At 46.2% G+C, this 18,806-nt stretch overlaps 1 protein-coding gene across 1 annotated transcript; it reads left to right on the top strand.

Moving 5' to 3' along the window:
• Positions 1-3,521: 3,521 nt before the first annotated feature.
• Positions 3,522-18,569, top strand: LOC115199079 (alpha-(1,3)-fucosyltransferase 9-like). Its single transcript, XM_029761631.1, has 2 exons — positions 3,522-3,771; positions 15,850-18,569. Exon 2 carries the CDS (start codon positions 15,859-15,861, stop codon positions 17,005-17,007), a length of 1,149 nt encoding a protein of 382 aa, XP_029617491.1. The 5' UTR covers positions 3,522-3,771; positions 15,850-15,858; the 3' UTR covers positions 17,008-18,569.
• The last annotated feature ends 237 nt before the right edge of the window (positions 18,570-18,806 follow it).

Here is an 18,806-nt window from a genome sequence, read left to right as displayed (position 1 = left end):
GTGAGCAACTGGAACCCAAACTACAAGAGGGTACAGGTGTTCAACGAGCTCAGTAGGCATGTCAAAGTAGAGGCCTATGGGAGACATTTTAGTAGATACCTAGAAAATGACGACTACTCAAAGACTATAGGAATGAAGGACTTTTAAAACCATGACCACAGAGAGACTGTCAAAGAGACTGTCATTCCAATCTCCTTTGCATTAGCGTAGCCTCTTCTGTAGCTTGTCAACTATGTGTCTGTCTATCCCTGTTCTCTCCCCTCTGCACAGGCCATACAAACGCTTCACACCGCGTGGCCGCTGCCACTCTAACCTGGTGGTCCCAGCGCGCACGACCCACGTGGAGTTCCAGGTCTCCGGCAGCCTCTGGAACTGCCGGTCTGCGGCCAACAAGGCTGAGTTCATCTCAGCCTATGCTACACTCCAGTCCCTAGACTTCCTGGCGCTGACGGAAACATGGATTACCACAGATCCTACTGCTCTCTCCTCGTCTGCCCACGTGTTCTCGCATACCCCTAGAGCATCGAGCCAGCGGGGTGGTAGCACTGGAATCCTCATCTCTCCCAAGTGGACATTCTCTCTTTCTCCCCTGACCCATCTGTCTATCTCCTCATTTGAATTCCATGCTGTCACAGTTACCAGCCCTTTCAAGCTTAACATCCTTATCATTTATCGCCCTCCAGGTTCCCTTGGAGAGTTCATCAATGAGCTTGACGCCTTGATAAGTTCCTTTCCTGAGGATGGCTCACCTCTCACAGTTCTGGGTGACTTTAACCTCCCCACGTCTACCTTTGACTCATTCCTTTCTGCCTCCTTCTTTCCACTCCTCTCCTCTTTTGACCTCACCCTCTCACCTTCCCCCCTACTCACAAGGCAGGCAATACGCTTGACCTCATCTTTACTAGATGCTGTTCTTCCACTAATCTCATTGCAACTCCCCTCCAAGTCTCCGACCACTACCTTGTATCCTTTTCCGGTCCTCCCCTCCTGCTCCGTGGCTCGACGACTCACTGCGAGCTCACAGAACAGGGCTCCGGGCAGCCGAGCGGAAATGGAGGAAAACTCGCCTCCCTGCGGACCTGGCATCCTTTCACTCCCTCCTCTCTACATTTTCCTCTTCTGTCTCTGCTGCTAAAGCCACTTTCTACCACTCTAAATTCCAAGCATCTGCCTCTAACCCTAGGAAGCTCTTTGCCACCTTCTCCTCCCTCCTGAATCCTCCTACCCCTCCTCCCTCTCTGCGGATGACTTCGTCAACCATTTTGAAAAGAAGGTCGACGACATCCGATCCTCGTTTGCTAAGTCAAACGACACAGCTGGTCCTGCTCACACTGCCCTACCCTGTGCTTTGACCTCTTTCTCCCCTCTCTCTCCAGATGAAATCTCGCGTCTTGTGACGGCCGGCCGCCCAACAACCTGCCCGCTTGACCCTATCCCCTCCTCTCTTCTCCAGACCATTTCCGGAGACCTTCTCCCCTACCTCACCTCGCTCATCAACACATCCTTGACCACTGGCTACGTCCCTTCCGTCTTCAAGAGAGCGAGAGTTGCACTCCTTCTGAAAACCTACACTCGATCCCTCCGATGTCAACAACTACAGACCAGTATCCCTTTCTTTTCTCTCCAAAACTCTTGAACGTGCCGTCCTTGGCCAGCTCTCCTGCTATCTCTCTCAGAATGACCTTCTTGATCCTAATCAGTCAGGTTTCAAGACTGGGCATTCAACTGAGACTGCTTTTCTCTGTGTCACGGAGGCTCTCCGCACTGCTAAAGCTAACTCTCTCTCCTCTGCTCTCATCCTTCTAGACCTATCTGCTGCCTTTGATACTGTGAACCATCAGATCCTCCTCTCCACCCTCTCCGAGTTGGGCATCTCCGGCGCGGCCCACGCTTGGATTGCGTCCTACCTGACAGGTCGCTCCTACCAGGTGGCGTGGCGAGAATCTGTCTCCGCACCACGCGCTCTCACCACCGGTGTCCCCCAGGGCTCTGTTCTAGGCCCTCTCCTATTCTCGCTTTACACCAAGTCACTTGGCTCTGTCATATCCTCACATGGTCTCTCCTATCATTGCTACGCAGACGACACACAATTAATCTTCTCCTTTCCCCCTTCTGATAACCAGGTGGCGAATCGCATCTCTGTATGTCTGGCAGACATATCAGTGTGGATGACGGATCACCACCTCAAGCTGAACCTCGGCAAGATGGAGCTGCTCTTCCTCCCGGGGAAGGACTGCCCGTTCCATGATCTCGCCATCACGGCGTGACCCTGGACAACACCCTGTCGTTCTCCACTAACATCAAGGCGGTGACCCGATCCTGTAGGTTCATGCTCTACAACATTCGCAGAGTACGACCCTGCCTCACACAGGAAGCGGCGCAGGTCCTAATCCAGGCACTTGTCATCTCCCGTCTGGATTACTGCAACTCGCTGTTGGCTGGGCTCCCTGCCTGTGCCATTAAACCCCTACAACTCATCCAGAACGCCGCAGCCCGTCTGGTGTTCAACCTTCCCAAGTTCTCTCACGTCACCCCGCTCCTCCGCTCTCTCCACTGGCTTCCAGTTGAAGCTCGCATCCGCTACAAGACCATGGTGCTTGCCTACGGAGCTGTGAGGGGAACGGCACCTCCGTACCTTCAGGCTCTGATCAGGCCCTACACCCAAACAAGGGCACTGCGTTCATCCACCTCTGGCCTGCTCGCCTCCCTACCTCTGAGGAAGCACAGTTCCCGATCAGCCCAGTCAAAACTGTTCGCTGCTCTGGCACCCCAATGGTGGAACAAGCTCCCTCACGACGCCAGGACAGCGGAGTTAATCACCACCTTCCGGAGACACCTGAAACCCCACCTCTTTAAGGAATACACATTCTATGGTCATAGGAACAGCATGAATTTGTGCATGATCAGGATCTCTTAGTGGGCATAACCATAAATGAGTCAGACAAATTGAAATAGGTAAGGTCTCTTGGGAATAAAAATCTTCTTGTTCTATCATGTTAAGGTCTAATCAAAGCGATTTTAACCATAGGGGTGTGACCATGGAGTTGATGGTGTGTCTCGCTTTTGGCAGGTTCACAATCCAATGTAAAATTAGCATAGGTTGTTTTTCAAATGGAAAGTGAGCTAGAAAGTTACTTCGATATGTCCATACAACTGATATACAACTCAAAACAATGAACTTGGAATACCACAGGGGTAATAACTTACAGTACAACAAATAATAGCACAATAACACACTACATGAAAGATACTGTACAAGACCAAAGAAGTTAAAGTCGTATTGATGCTGGGACAAAACTGTTGAGGGCTCTATTTGTCAGGTAAAATAACCCGTTGATTGTGTTGATGCAAATCCTACGTACTGTAGGCTACTCATTATCGAGGGGGTGTGGACCAACCTATTAACTGCGCCCTCTTGTATTATATACAGTGTCTCTGACAGCTTTCAACGATAATAAAAAATGATTAGAACTCATTAGAGAGAATAAACTATGCTCCAAGTTCACTTTTTGAATGTGGAGTTAGGTCTAAATAACTATGATAAAAGTACACTCATACTTTGATAAACTTCCTGGCTGCATCAGACAACCAGGTGAAGAGGAAACAAAAATAGCAGCCACACCTTTTTACCTGACCTGCCGTCTCCGAGAGTAGCTTGGCACAAGGCGTTTTGAGGCGTCACTCAGTCACTCACTGATCTCTACACCTGGATGGTATACGTAGACAGTGTGATACAATACTTCATCTTCTCCTGGCATTTTGGATACCAAGGTAAGTTTGATAACTTGGCTTGGAGGAAGAACTATTCATTATACTATTTCATCACTTTGACTGGTTATGTGTAACTGTTACTCTAAATAGAGCATTGTGAGTAATCATAAAAATCATACGGAATCTTTGATAAACTATTTGTTATGTTAATTTGTTTTTTTTATTTTAGTATTCTTTGATTAAAGATGACTTTGCATATTATGTTATAGTTGAATAAGTGACCAGAGATGTTTTTGTGACAAGGCTAAGGAAGTTAGTGAGGCATGAGTCCTAGTTAATGATTGGTAGGATTTTAGACTTTGATATGAGTTTTATGTGATAACATGGTTGTATGGTTTGGTATTGTCCAAGGCATTGTTGGTAATTGTTTGAGACATAGTATTCACAGGGTAGCACAAGTGTGGTTTGTTCAAAAAGAGGGGGAAATTAAAAAAGTATTGCATCTATAATTATGTTTATAAAATGTAAACTCATTGTAAACGCAATGAGGAAAATGTGATGTTATAAAATATTTGTAAAAAAAACAACAACACTTCTGGAACATTCCAGACGGATCACACACAGTAACTCCTAACAAAGCACGCAAGAGACAATCTAGAAATGTACAAAAGTACATTAACTTAGCCTTATTCTAAAATGGATTAAATAAATGTTTTTCCTCAGCAATCTACATACAATACCCCATGCCATCGACAGGTTCCCATGCCTCAACCGGCTCGACAGGTTCCCACGCCTTACCGGCTCGGCTGGTTTCAGCGCCTCGCGTGGCTTTACAAGACTCGACTGAAGGTCACCCAGTACCAGTTAAAAACATTAATGGAAGTATACAGTGCATTTGGAAAGTATTTAGACCCCTTGACTTTTTCCACATTTTGCTACATTACAGCCTTATTCTAAATCGGATTAAATAAATGTTTTTCCTTAGCAATCTACACACAATATCCCATAATGACAAAGCGAAAACACTTTTTTTTGAAAATGTATTAAAAAGAAAAGACTGAAACTTTATTTACATAAGTATTCAGCACCTTTGCTATGAGACTCGAAATTTAGCTCAGGTGCATTCTGTTTCCATTGATCATACTTGAGATGAGTCTACATGCCACGTCTACTCCTGCTCCTCCTCTCTGGTGCTCGTTGTCTCCAATTTACTCATTATTACACACTGTCACCATAGTTATGCGCACTTGCGCCTCATGAGGCTCACCTGTACTCCATCACCTTCCTGATCACCTCCCCTATATCTGTCACTCCCTTTGGTGAGGCGTTATTCTTTCTGTTTATATGTTTTATGTCTGTACACTTCTCGTGTTTCTTGTGGTGGTCCATGTTTGTTTGTTTATTTATTAAATGTACTCCCTGTACATGCTTCCCGATTATTAGCTACATGTTACAGAATAACGCTTCATCTGGCTATGCAGGTTCCTGCGCCACAGCAGAAGCGATCGGCCCGCTCCTGGTCATCGGGACCACGTGTCGGGGAGGGGGTACTGTCACGTCTAGTCCTGCTCCCCCTCTCCCGCGCTTGACGTCGACGTTTACTCGTACTGTCACGTCTACTCCTGCTCCTCTTCTCTGGCGCTCGTTGTCGACAGTTTACTCATTATTAAATCACAACTGTCACCATCGTTATGCGCACCTGCGCCTTATAGGACTCGCCTGGACTCCATCACCTTCCTGATTACCTCCGCTATATCTGTCACTCCCTTTGGATCTTTCCTCAGGTGTTATTGAATCTGTTTCGTGTCTGTACGCTTTTCGTGTTTCTTGTTTTGTAATATGGTCTATTTATTATTACATTTGCACTCCCGGTACTTGCTTCCTGACTCCCAGCATACACATTACACAACAACTTCATTGGAGTTCACCTGTGGTAATTTCAATTGATTGGACATGACTTGGAAAGGCAGACATCTGCCTATATAATGTCCCACAGTTGACAGTGCATGTCAGAACAAAAACCAAGCCATGAGGTTGAAGGAATTGTCCGTAGAGCTCCGTGACAGGATTGTGTCGAGGCACAGATCTGGGGAAGATTACCAAAACATTTATGCAGCATTGAAGGTCCCCAAAAACACAGTGGCCTCCATCATTCTTAAATCGAAAATGTTTGGAACCACCAAGACTTTTCCTGGAGCTGGCCGCCCAGCCAAACTGAACAATCGGGGGAGAAGGGCCTTGGTCAGGGAGGAAACCAATAACCTGATGGTCACTCTGACAGAGCTCTAGAGTTCCTCTGTGGAGATGGGAAAACCTTCCAGAAGGACAACCATCTCTACAGCACTCCACCAATCAGGGCTTTATGGTAGAGTGGCCAGATGGAAGCCACTCCTCAGGAAAATGCAAATGACAGCCCGCTTGGAGTTTGTCAAAAGGCACCTAAAGACTTTCAGACCATGAGAAACAAGATTCTCTGGTCTGATGAAAACAAGATTGAACTCTTTGGCCTGAATGCCAAGTGTCACGTCTGGAGGAAACCTGGCACCATCCCTATGGTGAAGCATGGTGGTGGCAGCATCATGCTGTGGGGATGTTTTTTCAGCGGCAGGGACTGGGAGACTGGTCAGAATTGAGGGAAAGATTAATAAATGTGATATTTCAGTTGTTTTCTTAATTTTTTTATTTTGTATTTTATTTCACCTTTATTTAACCAGGTAGGTAAGGTGAGAACAAGTTCTCATTTACAATTGCGACCTGGCCAAGATAAAGCAAAGCAGTTCGACAACATATAACAACACAGAGTTACACATGGAGTAAAACAAACATATAGTCAATAATACAGTAGAAAAATAAGTCTATATACAATGTGAGCAAATGAGGTGTGATAAGGGCGGTAAAGGCAAAAAAGGCCATGGTGGTAAAGCAAATACAATATAGCAAGTAAAATGTATATATTAGCAACAATTTCTAAAAAGCTGTTTTTGGTTTGTCATTATGGGATATTGTGTGTAGATTGATAAAAAAAATGTTTTAATCAATTTTAGAATAAGGCTGTAATGTAACAAAATTTGGAAAAAGTCAAGGGGTCTGAATACTTTCCGAAGGCACTGTATATGGAGACTGTTTCGTTCCAAGAAAAGGGGTTAAATACATGTACATTTAAAAAAGATATATTCTTATATCTCTCAGATACTTCAGAATGCTTCCTTTTGTTTTTTTGCGGGGGAGTCTCTCTTCCACATAGTGAATCTGTTATTCAATGTGTTTGTATGAGCTAATAGCAGTAAGGCCAAATACAATTTTGAAAATATATTTATATTTTTTTATTCTTCAAGAGGTCTTCTAAATCAAATATCTAAATGATCCTTGGTATGACCTACTTCAAACAATTCCATATAGCTTAGTAGATTAGAGTCAGGTGTGTGTCAGCTAGTGCTGGGGCAAAAGTGTGCCACCAATCATCAGGCCCCTGAGGACTGCAGTTGTCCATCCCTGGTGTACACTGTGTTTGCTGTACATACTGTATACATCGTCATACAGGATAAGCAGACTGTCCTCATGAATGCTGAATTTATCAACAGCACTGAACAACACCTGATGTTAGCCTTAGTTTCACTAGTGATGCATTTTACATTCTTTGTTCCCTGGTGTATTGTCATATAAGATAGTTAATGTGCTTGCTGAAATTAATTAATATGTCACCAGCTCTAGCGCTTAACGCTAGAAAAGCATGGCCTCCTTGGACCCCCCTTCGGCCAGCCTTTGAAAGTCAATATAACAGTCTAATGAATACATGTAATATATCCTATCATTTAATTGTGTTTATTAGGTTACATTAGAATATGAAAGAAAATGTATATGAAAGAACACAATAGCATGTTCATTTGTTTGTAGCTGCAGGCTATATGTACAAATGAAAAAAACACTAAAACCCCACAATTCAAGTGTTAGAATCAATTAAATAAACACTGTCACAAAGATAATTAATTTGTTAAGGACAGGTCTTAAGGAGCATCATGAATTTAATTGAGAATGCATTTCAAAAGAACAGAACGGCATATTTTCTATTTAAATATATTACTATACTTTGAGTGTTGAGTTCATGTGGAGAGGCATGGATGGCATCACTGTAATTCAGAGTTGTTGGGTTAAATGCAGAAGAAACATTTCAGTTGAGTCATTCTGTTTTAGGTATCCCCCTTTCCCTTTAATTTTTCTAAAAAGTTATATCTTCAAATATATATAGTAGCTCAAGGGGTCATTTTTAAGAGTTGCGTGGCAAGGATAAGTTATTGGGAACTGCATAATCTGCTCTTTCTGATACTATATAGACATCAAAACATCTTACCTGCTTGTGATTTGTAGGAGAATTGTCACGACTCCTGCCGAGGGTGACTCCTCTCCCTGTTCGGGTGGCGCTCGGCGGTCGTCGTCACCGGCCTACTAGCTGCCACCGATTCCTTTTCTGTTGGTTTTGTCTTTATTATTTGCACCTGTATTCTATTAGTGATTAGTTGGGTATTTAAGCCCGTTTCCCCACCTGTTCTGTGTGCGGGCTTATTTTCGTTCTTTCACTGTGTGTTGTGTCGTGGAACGTGTTTTGGGTCGTTGTATTTTTATTACGCCCTTTTGTATTTTGGGTGTTTAGTCTTTTGATGGTGCGTTTAATAAAAGCACTATAGTATACGCTATTGTTTCCTGCGCCTGACTCCACACCCACAACGTCAAGCGTTACAGAAGCCCGCACCTTAAATATGGAGTCAGCAGGATCAGCCGCCACCCCTCTCCCCTCGATGGAAGAACGGGTCCTCCACCACACCACCGTACTCCATTGAATTGGGTCAGTGATGGACCAAATGATGGAGAGGATGGGCCGATGGAAGAGGAGTGGTCTCCTCTCTTCACCTCCGACTCACCCGATGAGTTCACCTACTCCGCCCCTCCTACGTCTGGTTCTGGCGCACTTCGTCTTGCGCTCTCGAGGGAGTACGAGGGAGCAGCAGCGGGGTGCCAGGGTTTTCTGCTTCAGATTGACTTATACCTGGCTACCGTGAGGCCGACTCCCTCGGGAGAGGAGAGTGTGAGCCTCCTCGTCTCCTGCCTGACGGGCCGAGCATTGGAATGGGCCAACGCTGTCTGGAATAGCCCCAACTCAGCGAGGGAGAACTACCCTGAGTTCACCCGCCGTTTCCGGGCCGTATTCGATCACCCTCCAGAAGGCCGGGCGGCGGGTGAGCGACTGTTTCATCTTAGGCAGGAGACGAGGAGCGCTCAAGACTTCGCTCTAGAGTTCCGGACCTTGGCTGCGGAGGCTGGGTGGAATGACAGGGCCCTAATGGATCATTACCGGTGCAGCCTCCGGGAGGACGTCCGCAGGGAGCTAGCGTGTCGGGACACTACACTCTCCCTGGATGAACTGATTGACATGTCCATCCGACTGGACAATCTGCCCGCGGGCATTCAGAAAGGGTCCTGTCAGTTCCACCTCCTAGCCCTCCCGCGTCCATTCCCATGGAGCTAGGAGGGGCCGCATCTAGGGGAGCCGGAGGAAGGCGCTCCTCCTGCACCAATTGTGGTCGCCGAGGACACACGGTCGACCGGTGCTGGGGGGGTCCGTCTGAGAGTCGAGAGGGCAGGCAGAACACTCCTCGTTCACCCCAGGTGAGTCAGCACCAAACTCACCCAGAACCCTCTGTTGGTCACATGTTTGTTTTAATTTTTTCCTTGATTTTTTTCCCTGTTCCCAGCATAAGGCGCTAGTCGATTCAGGCGGAACTTTATGGATCGCGGACTCGCCCTCAAGCTGGGAGTTCCACTGGTGCCGTTAGATTCCCCCTTCCCCATGCACTCCTTAGATAGCCGGCCATTAGGGTCAGGGCTGATCAGGGAGACCACGGTGCCACTGGACATGGTAACGCAGGGGAATCATTAGGAGCGAATTAGTTTCTTCCTTATCGATTCACCTGCATTTCCAGTGGTACTGGGGGTGCCTTGGCTGGCCAGTCACAATCCCAAGATTTTGTGGAAACGGGGTTCTCCAGGGGTGGTCAGAGGAGTGTTCAGGTAGGTGTCTGGGAGTTTCCATCGGTGCTACGTCGGTGGAGAGTCCAGACCAGGTTTCCACTGTGCGCATGCCAATTTGGCTCTCGCCTTCTGTAAGAAGAAGGCGACTAAATTACCACCTCATCGACAGGGGGATTGTGCGATAAACCTCCAGGTAAACGCTGCGCTTCCCAAGAGTCACGTGTACCCATTGTCCCAGGAGGAAACATTGGCTATGGAGACATATGTCACGGAATCTCTGAGACAGGGGTTCATTCGGCCCTCCATCTCACCCGTCTCCTCGAGTTTCTTTTTCGTGAAGAAAAAGGGGGGAGGTCTGCGTCCGTGCATTGATTATAGAGGTTTCAATTCCATTACAGTGGGGTTCAGTTACCCACTACCTCTCATTGCTACGGCGGTGGAATCACTTCACGGCGCACGTTTTTCCCGAAACTGGATCTCAGTAGCGCGTATAATCTGGTGCGTATTCGGGGAGGAGACGAATGGAAAACAGCATTTAGTACCACATCGGGCCACTATGAGTACCTCGTCATGCCGTACGGGTTGAAGAATGCTCCAGCCGTCTTTAAATCCTTTGTGGACGAGATTCTCAGGGACCTGCATGGGCAGGGCGTGATAGTGTATATCGACGATATCCTGATTTACTCCGCCACCCGCGCCGAGCATGTGTCCCTGGTGCGCAGGGTGCTTGGGAGATTGCTGGAGCATGACCTATACGTCAAGGCTGAGAAGTGTGAGTTCTCCAAACGAGCCGTCTCCTTCCTGGGTTATCGCATTTCCACCTCGAGGGTGGTGATGGAGTATGACCGCGTTAAGGCCATGCGTAATTGGCCGACTCCAGCCACGGTGAAGGAAGTGCAGCGGTTTTTGGGATTTGCCAATTACTACCGGAGGTTTATCCGGGGTTTTGGCCAAGTAGCGGCTCCCATTACCTCACTGCTGAAGGGGGGGCTGGTGCGTTTGCGATGGTCGACAGAGGCGGACAGAGCTTTCACCCACTTGAAGGCACTGTTCAGTGATGCGCCTGTGTTGGCGCACCCGGACCCCTCCTTACCATTCATAGTGGAGGTGGACGCGTCCGAGGCTGGGGTGGGTGCCGTGCTATCTCAGCGCTCGGGTACGCCACCGAAACTCCGCCCCTGTGCCTTCTTTTCTAGGAAGCTCAGTCCGGCGGAGCGCAACTATGATGTGGGGGACCGGGACCTGTTGGCTGTGGTCAGGGCTCTGACCGTGTGGAGACACTGGCTTGAGGGGGCTAGACACCCTTTTCTCATCTGGACTGACCACCGGAACCTGGAGTATATCCGGGCAGCTCGGAGACTGAACCTGCGTCAGGCACGGTGGGCCATGTTCTTCACCTGGTTCCAGTTCACTATTTCGTATAGACCAGGTTCCATGAACACTAAGGCCGACGCGCTGTCCCGTCTTTATGACACTGAGGATCGGCCCATCGATCCTACTCCCATCCTTCCAGCCTCTAAGCTGGTCGCTCCGGTGGTATGGGAGGTGGACGCGGACATCGAGCGGGCGCTACAGGTAGAGCCTGCGCCTGCTAACTGTCCAGCAGGCCGTAAGTACATCCCGCTTGGTGTTCGTGATCAATTGATTCGATGGGCTCATACGTTACCCTCGTCGGGTCATCCTGGGGTGGCGAGGACAGTGCTAGGCCTTAGGGGGAAGTACTGGTGGCCCACCTTGGCTAAGGACGTGAGGTTTTGTCTCTTCCTGTTCAGTATGCGCCCAGAGTAAGGCCCCTAGGCACCTTCCTAGAGGGAAGTTACAACCCCTCCCCGTTCCACAAAGGCCGTGGTCTCACCTGTCGGTGGACTTTCTTAACGATCTTTCCTCGTCTCAGGGGAATGCCATGGTTCTGGTGGTGGTGGATCGGTTCTCTAAGTCCTGCCGTCTCCTCCCGTTGCCCGGTCTCCCTACGGCCCTACAGACTGCGGAAGCTCTATTCACCCATGTCTTCCGGCACTACGGGGTGCCAGAGGACATCGTTTCTGATTGGGGTCCCCAGTTCACGTCCCGTGTATGGAGGTTATTTGTGGAGCGCCTGGGGGTCTCGGTCAGCTTGACCTCCGGTTATCACCCCGAGAGCAATGAACCAGGAGGTGGGTAGGTTTCTGCGGTCGTACTGCCAGGACCAGCCAGGGGAGTGGTCCAGGTACATACCTTGGGCCGAACTGGCACAAAACTCACTCCGCCACTCATCCACTAACATTTCGCCATTTCAGTGTGTGTTAGCCTACCAGCCGGGCCTGGCACCGTGGCATCAGAGCCAGACCGAGGCTCCTGCGGTGGAGGATTGGGTGCAGCGCTCCAAGGAGACATGGAGGGCTGTCCAGGAGGCCCTTAAACAAGCAGGGGGACGGCAGAAGAGGAGCGCTGACCGCCACCGCAGTGAGGCCCCCGTATTCCAACCAGGGGACAGGGTCTGGCTCTCGACCCGAAACCTGCCCCTTCGCCTGCCCTGCCGGAAGCTGGGTCCGCAGCGTGTAGGGCCCTTCAAAGTCCTGAGGAGAATAAACGAGGTGTGTTACAGATTAAAACTCCCTTCTTATTATCGTATTAACCCCTCGTTTCATGTGTCTCTCCTCAGGCCGGTGGTAGCTGGTCCCTTACAAGACGGTGAGGTGCCGGAGGTCCCTCCGCCCCCTCTGGACATCGAGGGGTCCCCGGCGTATACAGTACTTTCCATTCTGGACTCTAGACGTCGGGTGAGGGGCCTGCAGTACCTCGTGGACTGGGAGGGGTACGGTCCGGAGGAGAGATGCTGGGTGCCGGTGGGGGACATACTGGATCCATCACTGTTGAGGGATTTCCATCGCCTCCACCCGGATCGCCCTGCGCCTCGCCCTCCGGGTCGTCCCCGAGGCCGGTGTAGGTGCACTGCGGGAGCCGCGCGTCAGGGGTGGGTACTGTCACAACTCCTGCCGAGGGTGACTCGGCGGTCATCGTCACCGGCCTACTAGCTGCCACCGATCCCTTTTTCCTTTTCTGTTGGTTTTGTCTTTATTATTTGCACCTGTGTTCTATTAGTGATTAGTTTGGTATTTAAGCCCGTTTTCCCACCTGTTCTGTGTGCGGGCTTATTTTCGTTCTTTCACTGTGTGTTGTGTTTTGGGTCGTTGTATTTTTATTACGCCCTGTTGTATTTTGGGTGTATACTCTTTTGATGGTGCGTTTAATAAAAGCCCTATAGTATACGCTATTGTTTCCTGCGCCTGACTCCACACCCACAACGTCAAGCGTTACAAGAATTTGAAAAAGTAACTTTTTGGCACACCGTTTACCTGCCTCTTTGTAAATTCCAAGCTGCAGCTGTTCATTGGATTCTTCATTTATAATTTAACAATTGATAATATTCTCTCCCATCACACTATTGTCAATTTAATCTTGTCTTTAGGCTAACTCTATTATTATATGTGGGAAATTAGTTTTGATATATATATAGTTTAGTGTGAGGACAGACGCTGGGAGACGAGAAGCAAGTACAGGGAGTGAAGATATACTAGATAAACAGACATGAAAATAAAACAAGATCAGCGTCTGGACGGGGAACAAAACAACATTAATGCAGACATGGTGAAGAAACTGAGGAAGTGACAGATATAGGGGAGGGAATCAATAAGGTAATAGAGTCCAGGTGAGTCCCATGAAGCGCTGATGCGCGAAACGATGGTAACAGGTGTGAGTAATGATGGGCGCCTGGCACCCTCAAGCTCAGAGAGGGGGAGCAGGAGCAGGAGTGACAGTTTAGGTGCAGTTTAGATTGGCCATCATCAGCTGCGCAGGCTGACTGCCAAGGAATGACCTGCAGTGATTGAGGGGCAGGGGGAAAAATTATGTCCTCTTAAAACTGTTTTAATTTATAACACATTATTTTTGTCATATTAAGATTCTGACAACGACAGTGTGTTATATAGACTTATTTAGGAAAAGTTAAGGACGGGGGGACATTAAAAAGGTTTCTGTTTTGAGTCAACATGACGCTTTTGGCTCTCCTAGTGTTAAACCGCTTGAGCTATCAACACTAACTCATCTTTGGAATATGCAGACTCCCTGTCAGCAGGTTACTTGAGAAAATATTTTTGATACTATTTATACTTTTTGTACTACAGCCATATTTGCATAAATCGCAATGCATGAAATGTCCATAAACTTCAATGGTAAAACATTTACAATTCTAGAAGCTACTTCAGGCTATCCTAACTTCGAACTGTCTATAACCTTTACAATTTGAACCTTAACAATATGAATTAGCACACATTTGCATAAAACTTCCTTGATTTTATGCAAACTATAAGAACACAATGAAAGACATTTCAAATGTGACATTTTAAAAACTTTAGACACCATCCCAACTTTCACATGCTCAGGCTATATTTTTTTATTTATTTATTTATTTCACCTTTATTTAACCAGGTAGGCAAGTTGAGAACAAGTTCTCATTTACAATTGCGACCTGGCCAAGATAAAGCAAAGCAGTTCGACAACATACAACAACACAGAGTTACACATGGAGTAAAACAACATACAATCAATGATGCAGTAGAAAAAAAATAAGACTATATACAATGTGAGCAAATGATGTGAGATAAGGGAGGTAAAGGCAAAAAAAATGCCATGGTGGCAAAGTAAATAAAGTATAGCAAGAAAAACACTGGAATGGTAGATTTGTAGTTTGAAGAAAGTTCAAAGTTAAAATATAAATAATATGGTGCAAAGGAGCAAAATAAATAAAATAAATAAATACAGTAGGGGAAGAGGTAGTAGTTTGGGCTAAATTATAGATGGGCTATGTACAGGTGCAGTGATCTGTGAGCTGCTCTGACAGCTGGTGCTTAAAGCTAGTGAGGGAGATAAGTGTTTCCAGTTTCAGAGATTTTTGTAGTTCGTTCCAGTCATTGGCAGCAGAGAACTGGAAGGAGAGACGACCAAAGGAGGAGTTGGCTTTAGGGGTGACCAGAGAGATATACCTGCTGGAGCGCGTGCTACAGGTGGGTGCTGCTATGGTGACCAGTGAGCGGAGATAAAGGGGGACTTTACCTAGCAGGGTCTTGTAGATGACCTGGAGCCAATGTGTTTGGCGACGATTATGAAGCGAAGGCCAGCCAACGAGAGCGTACAGGTCGCAGTGGTGGGTAGTATATGGGGCTTTGGTGACAAAACGGATGGCACTGTGATAGACTGCATCCAGCTTGTTGAGTAGGGTATTGGAGGCTATTTTGTAAATGACATCGCCGAAGTCGAGGATTGGTAGGATGGTCAGTTTTACGAGGGTATGTTTGGCAGCATGAGTGAAGGATGCTTTGTTGCGAAATAGGAAGCCAATTCTAGATTTCACTTTGGATTGGAGATGATTGATGTGAGTCTGGAAGGAGAGTTTACAGTCTAACCAGACACCTAGGTATTTGTAGTTGTCCACAAATTCTAAGTTAGAACCGTCCAGAGAAGTTATGCTGGACGGGCGGGCAGGTGCAGGCAGCGATCGGTTGAAGAGCATGCATTTAGTTTTACTTGTGTTTAGGAGCAGTTGGAGACCACGGAAGGAGAGTTGAATGGCATTGAAGCTCGTCTGGAGGGTTGTTAACACAGTGTCCAAAGAAGGGCCAGAAGTATACAGAATGGTGTCGTCTGCGTAGAGGTGGATCAGAGATTCACCAGCAGCAAGAGCGACATCATTTATGTATACAGAGAAAAGAGTTGGCCCAAGAATTGAACCCTGTGGTACCCCCATAGAGACTGCCAGAGGTCCAGACAGTAGGCCCTCCGATTTGACACACTGAACTCTGTCAGAGAAGTAGTTGGTGAACCAGGCGACGCAATCGTTTGAGAAACCAAGGCTACTGAGTCTGCCGATGAGGATGTGGTGATTAACAGAGTCAAAAGCTTTGGCTAGGTCAATGAATACGGCAGCACAGTATTGTTTCTTATCGATGGCGGTTACGATGTCGTTTACATTCAATCAATCTTTCTATCTAACTACTTTTTCAGCTATAACCAGTCACTACCATTATTATAATGTATTTCACATCCATGGTTTTGATTGTTCTCTATTCTCTTTCAAAGGGTCAAGGTATGTCCACTCCGGCTTCTCAGGGGGTTCTACGGCCTGTTCTGATTGGCTGTTTTTTTATGGCATGCTTTGTGGGAATATTCTTCATTTACTACAAACCCCAGATCAAGTTCCTTTCATGCCGTACTGACCAGGCATCCCACGAGGGGAAGGCTGGTTGTTCTCCTTGCCCTCAAGTAAGTATGGCAGGGAGCCACACAGGGCAAGAAACACCCCATGCCCAGACAGCCATTCAGGCTGATGATGACGGAGACACAGACACTATCATTTTGATCTGGATGTGGCCATTTGGTCAGGCCTTTGACATAAACTCTTGTGCCTACTTTAACATCAAAGGCTGTCACCTAACAGTGGATAAAAACCTTTACAGCAAGGCGCACGGTGTCATATTCCACCATAGAGACATCCATGGAGACCTGAAGAACATGCCCCAAGAGCAACGTCCATGGTTCCAGAAATGGGTGTGGTGGAATGGAGAATCACCGGCTAACACAAACAGGATTCCTGGTGTTGACCACTTGTTCAATTTGACTGCGAGTTATCGACTGGATTCTGATATCAAGGTTCCTTATGGGTCGCTTGTCGAGGTAACCAGTGAGGATAAAATCTTTGAGCTGCCCAAGAAGGACAAATTAGTCTGTTGGGTAGTGAGCAACTGGAACCCAAACTACAAGAGGGTACAGGTGTTCAACGAGCTCAGTAGGCATGTCAAAGTAGAGGCCTATGGGAGACATTTTAGTAGATACCTAGAAAACGAAGACTACTCGAAGACGCTGTCCAGCTGTAAATTCTACCTGGCGTTTGAAAACTCCATCTACAAAGACTATGCTACAGAGAAGCTGTTCAACGCTATGAAGTTGGGAGCAGTGCCCGTTGTTCTAGGTCCATCCAGGGACAACTACGAACAATTTATCCCAAGGGACTCTTTCATCCATGTGGATGATTTCTCCTCTACAGAGGAGCTGGCAAAGAAGCTTCTCTTTCTCGACCAGAACGAGGAAGAATACATGAGGTACTTCACCTGGCGAAAGAACTTTAAAGTCCAGGGATGGTGGTTTGGACTTGAGCACGCCTGTCGCTCATGTGATTACATTCGAAGAAATAAAGGATACAAAACTTTTCATAATCTAAATAAATGGTTTTGGGGCTAAGTGACTCATTTGTAGTGGTCGACAATGTGGCTGTGTGAAGAGTATTGTATGCTGGACAACCAGGGGTGGAATAGTTTAGTTTCGTTCCACCAATTTGGTACCTTTTGAGAAGTGTAACAGTAAAAAACTGAGCATGTTTTTTTTTGCCACAAACACTAGAACATTTCCAAGAAGAGTAGAACCAGTTCACCTGCTTTTACACAATGATTTGACTATTAATGTTCAAAGCTTCTTTCAAGAAAAATATTTCACCAGGAATAGTTTTTCACCATATTTAAACGAGTGTTCAGTTCACGTAACAAGGTAGAGCTTTAAAATTAGGGATACATGAATCACTAATCACAAATGTTACTCTTCAGAAATGACTGTCAATGCAACAAAATAACTACGGCTTTAAAATGCTGGGGAAAACTTGGAGAAATGTTGGGGTTAAGCGGGTTCAAATCTCCCTAGAAATCTGAGTGCATGGAGGGACATGTCAAAATGCTACATTTTATCACTTTAAGTCTTTATTCATCTAAAAAAAATCTGTTATTCAATTCTCCATGTGGTCTATATTAAAGGGCACTTCATATAATATAACAGGGTTTTAAAATGCAATACTGGAGCACAATTTCTACTTCAAATACTGAAGGGATGGACAAGACACTCTTTCTTGAAACAAAACAACCCTTTAGAATATTAGGAGCCCTGGTAGCTGTTGCACATGCAACAGCCACTCTTCCTGGGGTGCACACACACCATACAATACACAACAGAGAAAGGAGGGGGGAATGTGTGATATGACTTGTTGCCAAATAATGTAAAATGTTACCCACATTAACATCACGTAATGTTTTTTTTATTTAACCTTCATTTAACTAGGCAAGTAATTTAACAACAAATTCTTATTTACAATGACGGCCTACCAGGGAACAGCGGGTTAACTGCCTTGTTCAGGGGCAGAACAACAGATTTTTACCTTGTCAGCTCGGGGATTCAATTCAGTAACCTTTCGGTTACTGGCCCAACGCACTAACCACTAGGCTACCTGCCGCCTCAATGTAAAATGTTACCCACATTAACATCATGTAATGTACAAATGCTGTCCATGAACATCATACTGTTTTTTTATTTTTTGAGAGAATTGAAATTGATGTGAGAATGCAATGAATTTTAAATATTGTTCAAGATTTTTGTGGATATTTCAATTTTTATTAATGTTGACCACCTCACAGCAGCCACATAAATTACACCTGCTTGATCAGTTCAGAACATTTACTCCTTCACTCTATTGCCCAAACAGAGCAACCTCTTTGCATATATTTGTTTTTGCATTGTTTACCTACCAGCACAAAACAAAAGGAAACCATACAACCTTACAGCACAGACAGAAAGATAAATTGGTTGTGTCCTTACTGTGCCTTTGAGTATCATTTGAAAGGGGGAAGGGAAAAGTACAGCTGTGAGGAATTTTCCACACTGTCTCCCTCGACACAATGAAAATAGTTGTAAGACCTTCAAGATATGTCATGTACTGAATACTGTCTGATTATTAAAAACCAAGGTCTGGAAATAATGTGCATTGAGTATTGTAGAATGCTTGTAAAAACATGTACATTTTACTGAGTTACAGTGCATATAAGGAAATCTGTCAATTTGAAAAAAGGCCCTAATCTATGGATTTCAAATGACTGGGAACACAGATTCCTTAAAAAAATAACGGTAGGGGCGTGGATCAGAAAACTAGTCAGTATATGGTGTGACCACCATTTGCCTCACACAGCACGACACATCTACTTCGCATAGAGTTGATCAGG

Source organism: Salmo trutta, chromosome 8 (genome assembly GCF_901001165.1).
Source record: "Salmo trutta chromosome 8, fSalTru1.1, whole genome shotgun sequence".
Taxonomy (NCBI): Eukaryota; Metazoa; Chordata; class Actinopteri; order Salmoniformes; family Salmonidae; genus Salmo; species Salmo trutta.
The sequence above is the reverse complement of the archived record's forward strand: the minus strand, read 5'-3'. Positions and strand labels throughout refer to the sequence as shown.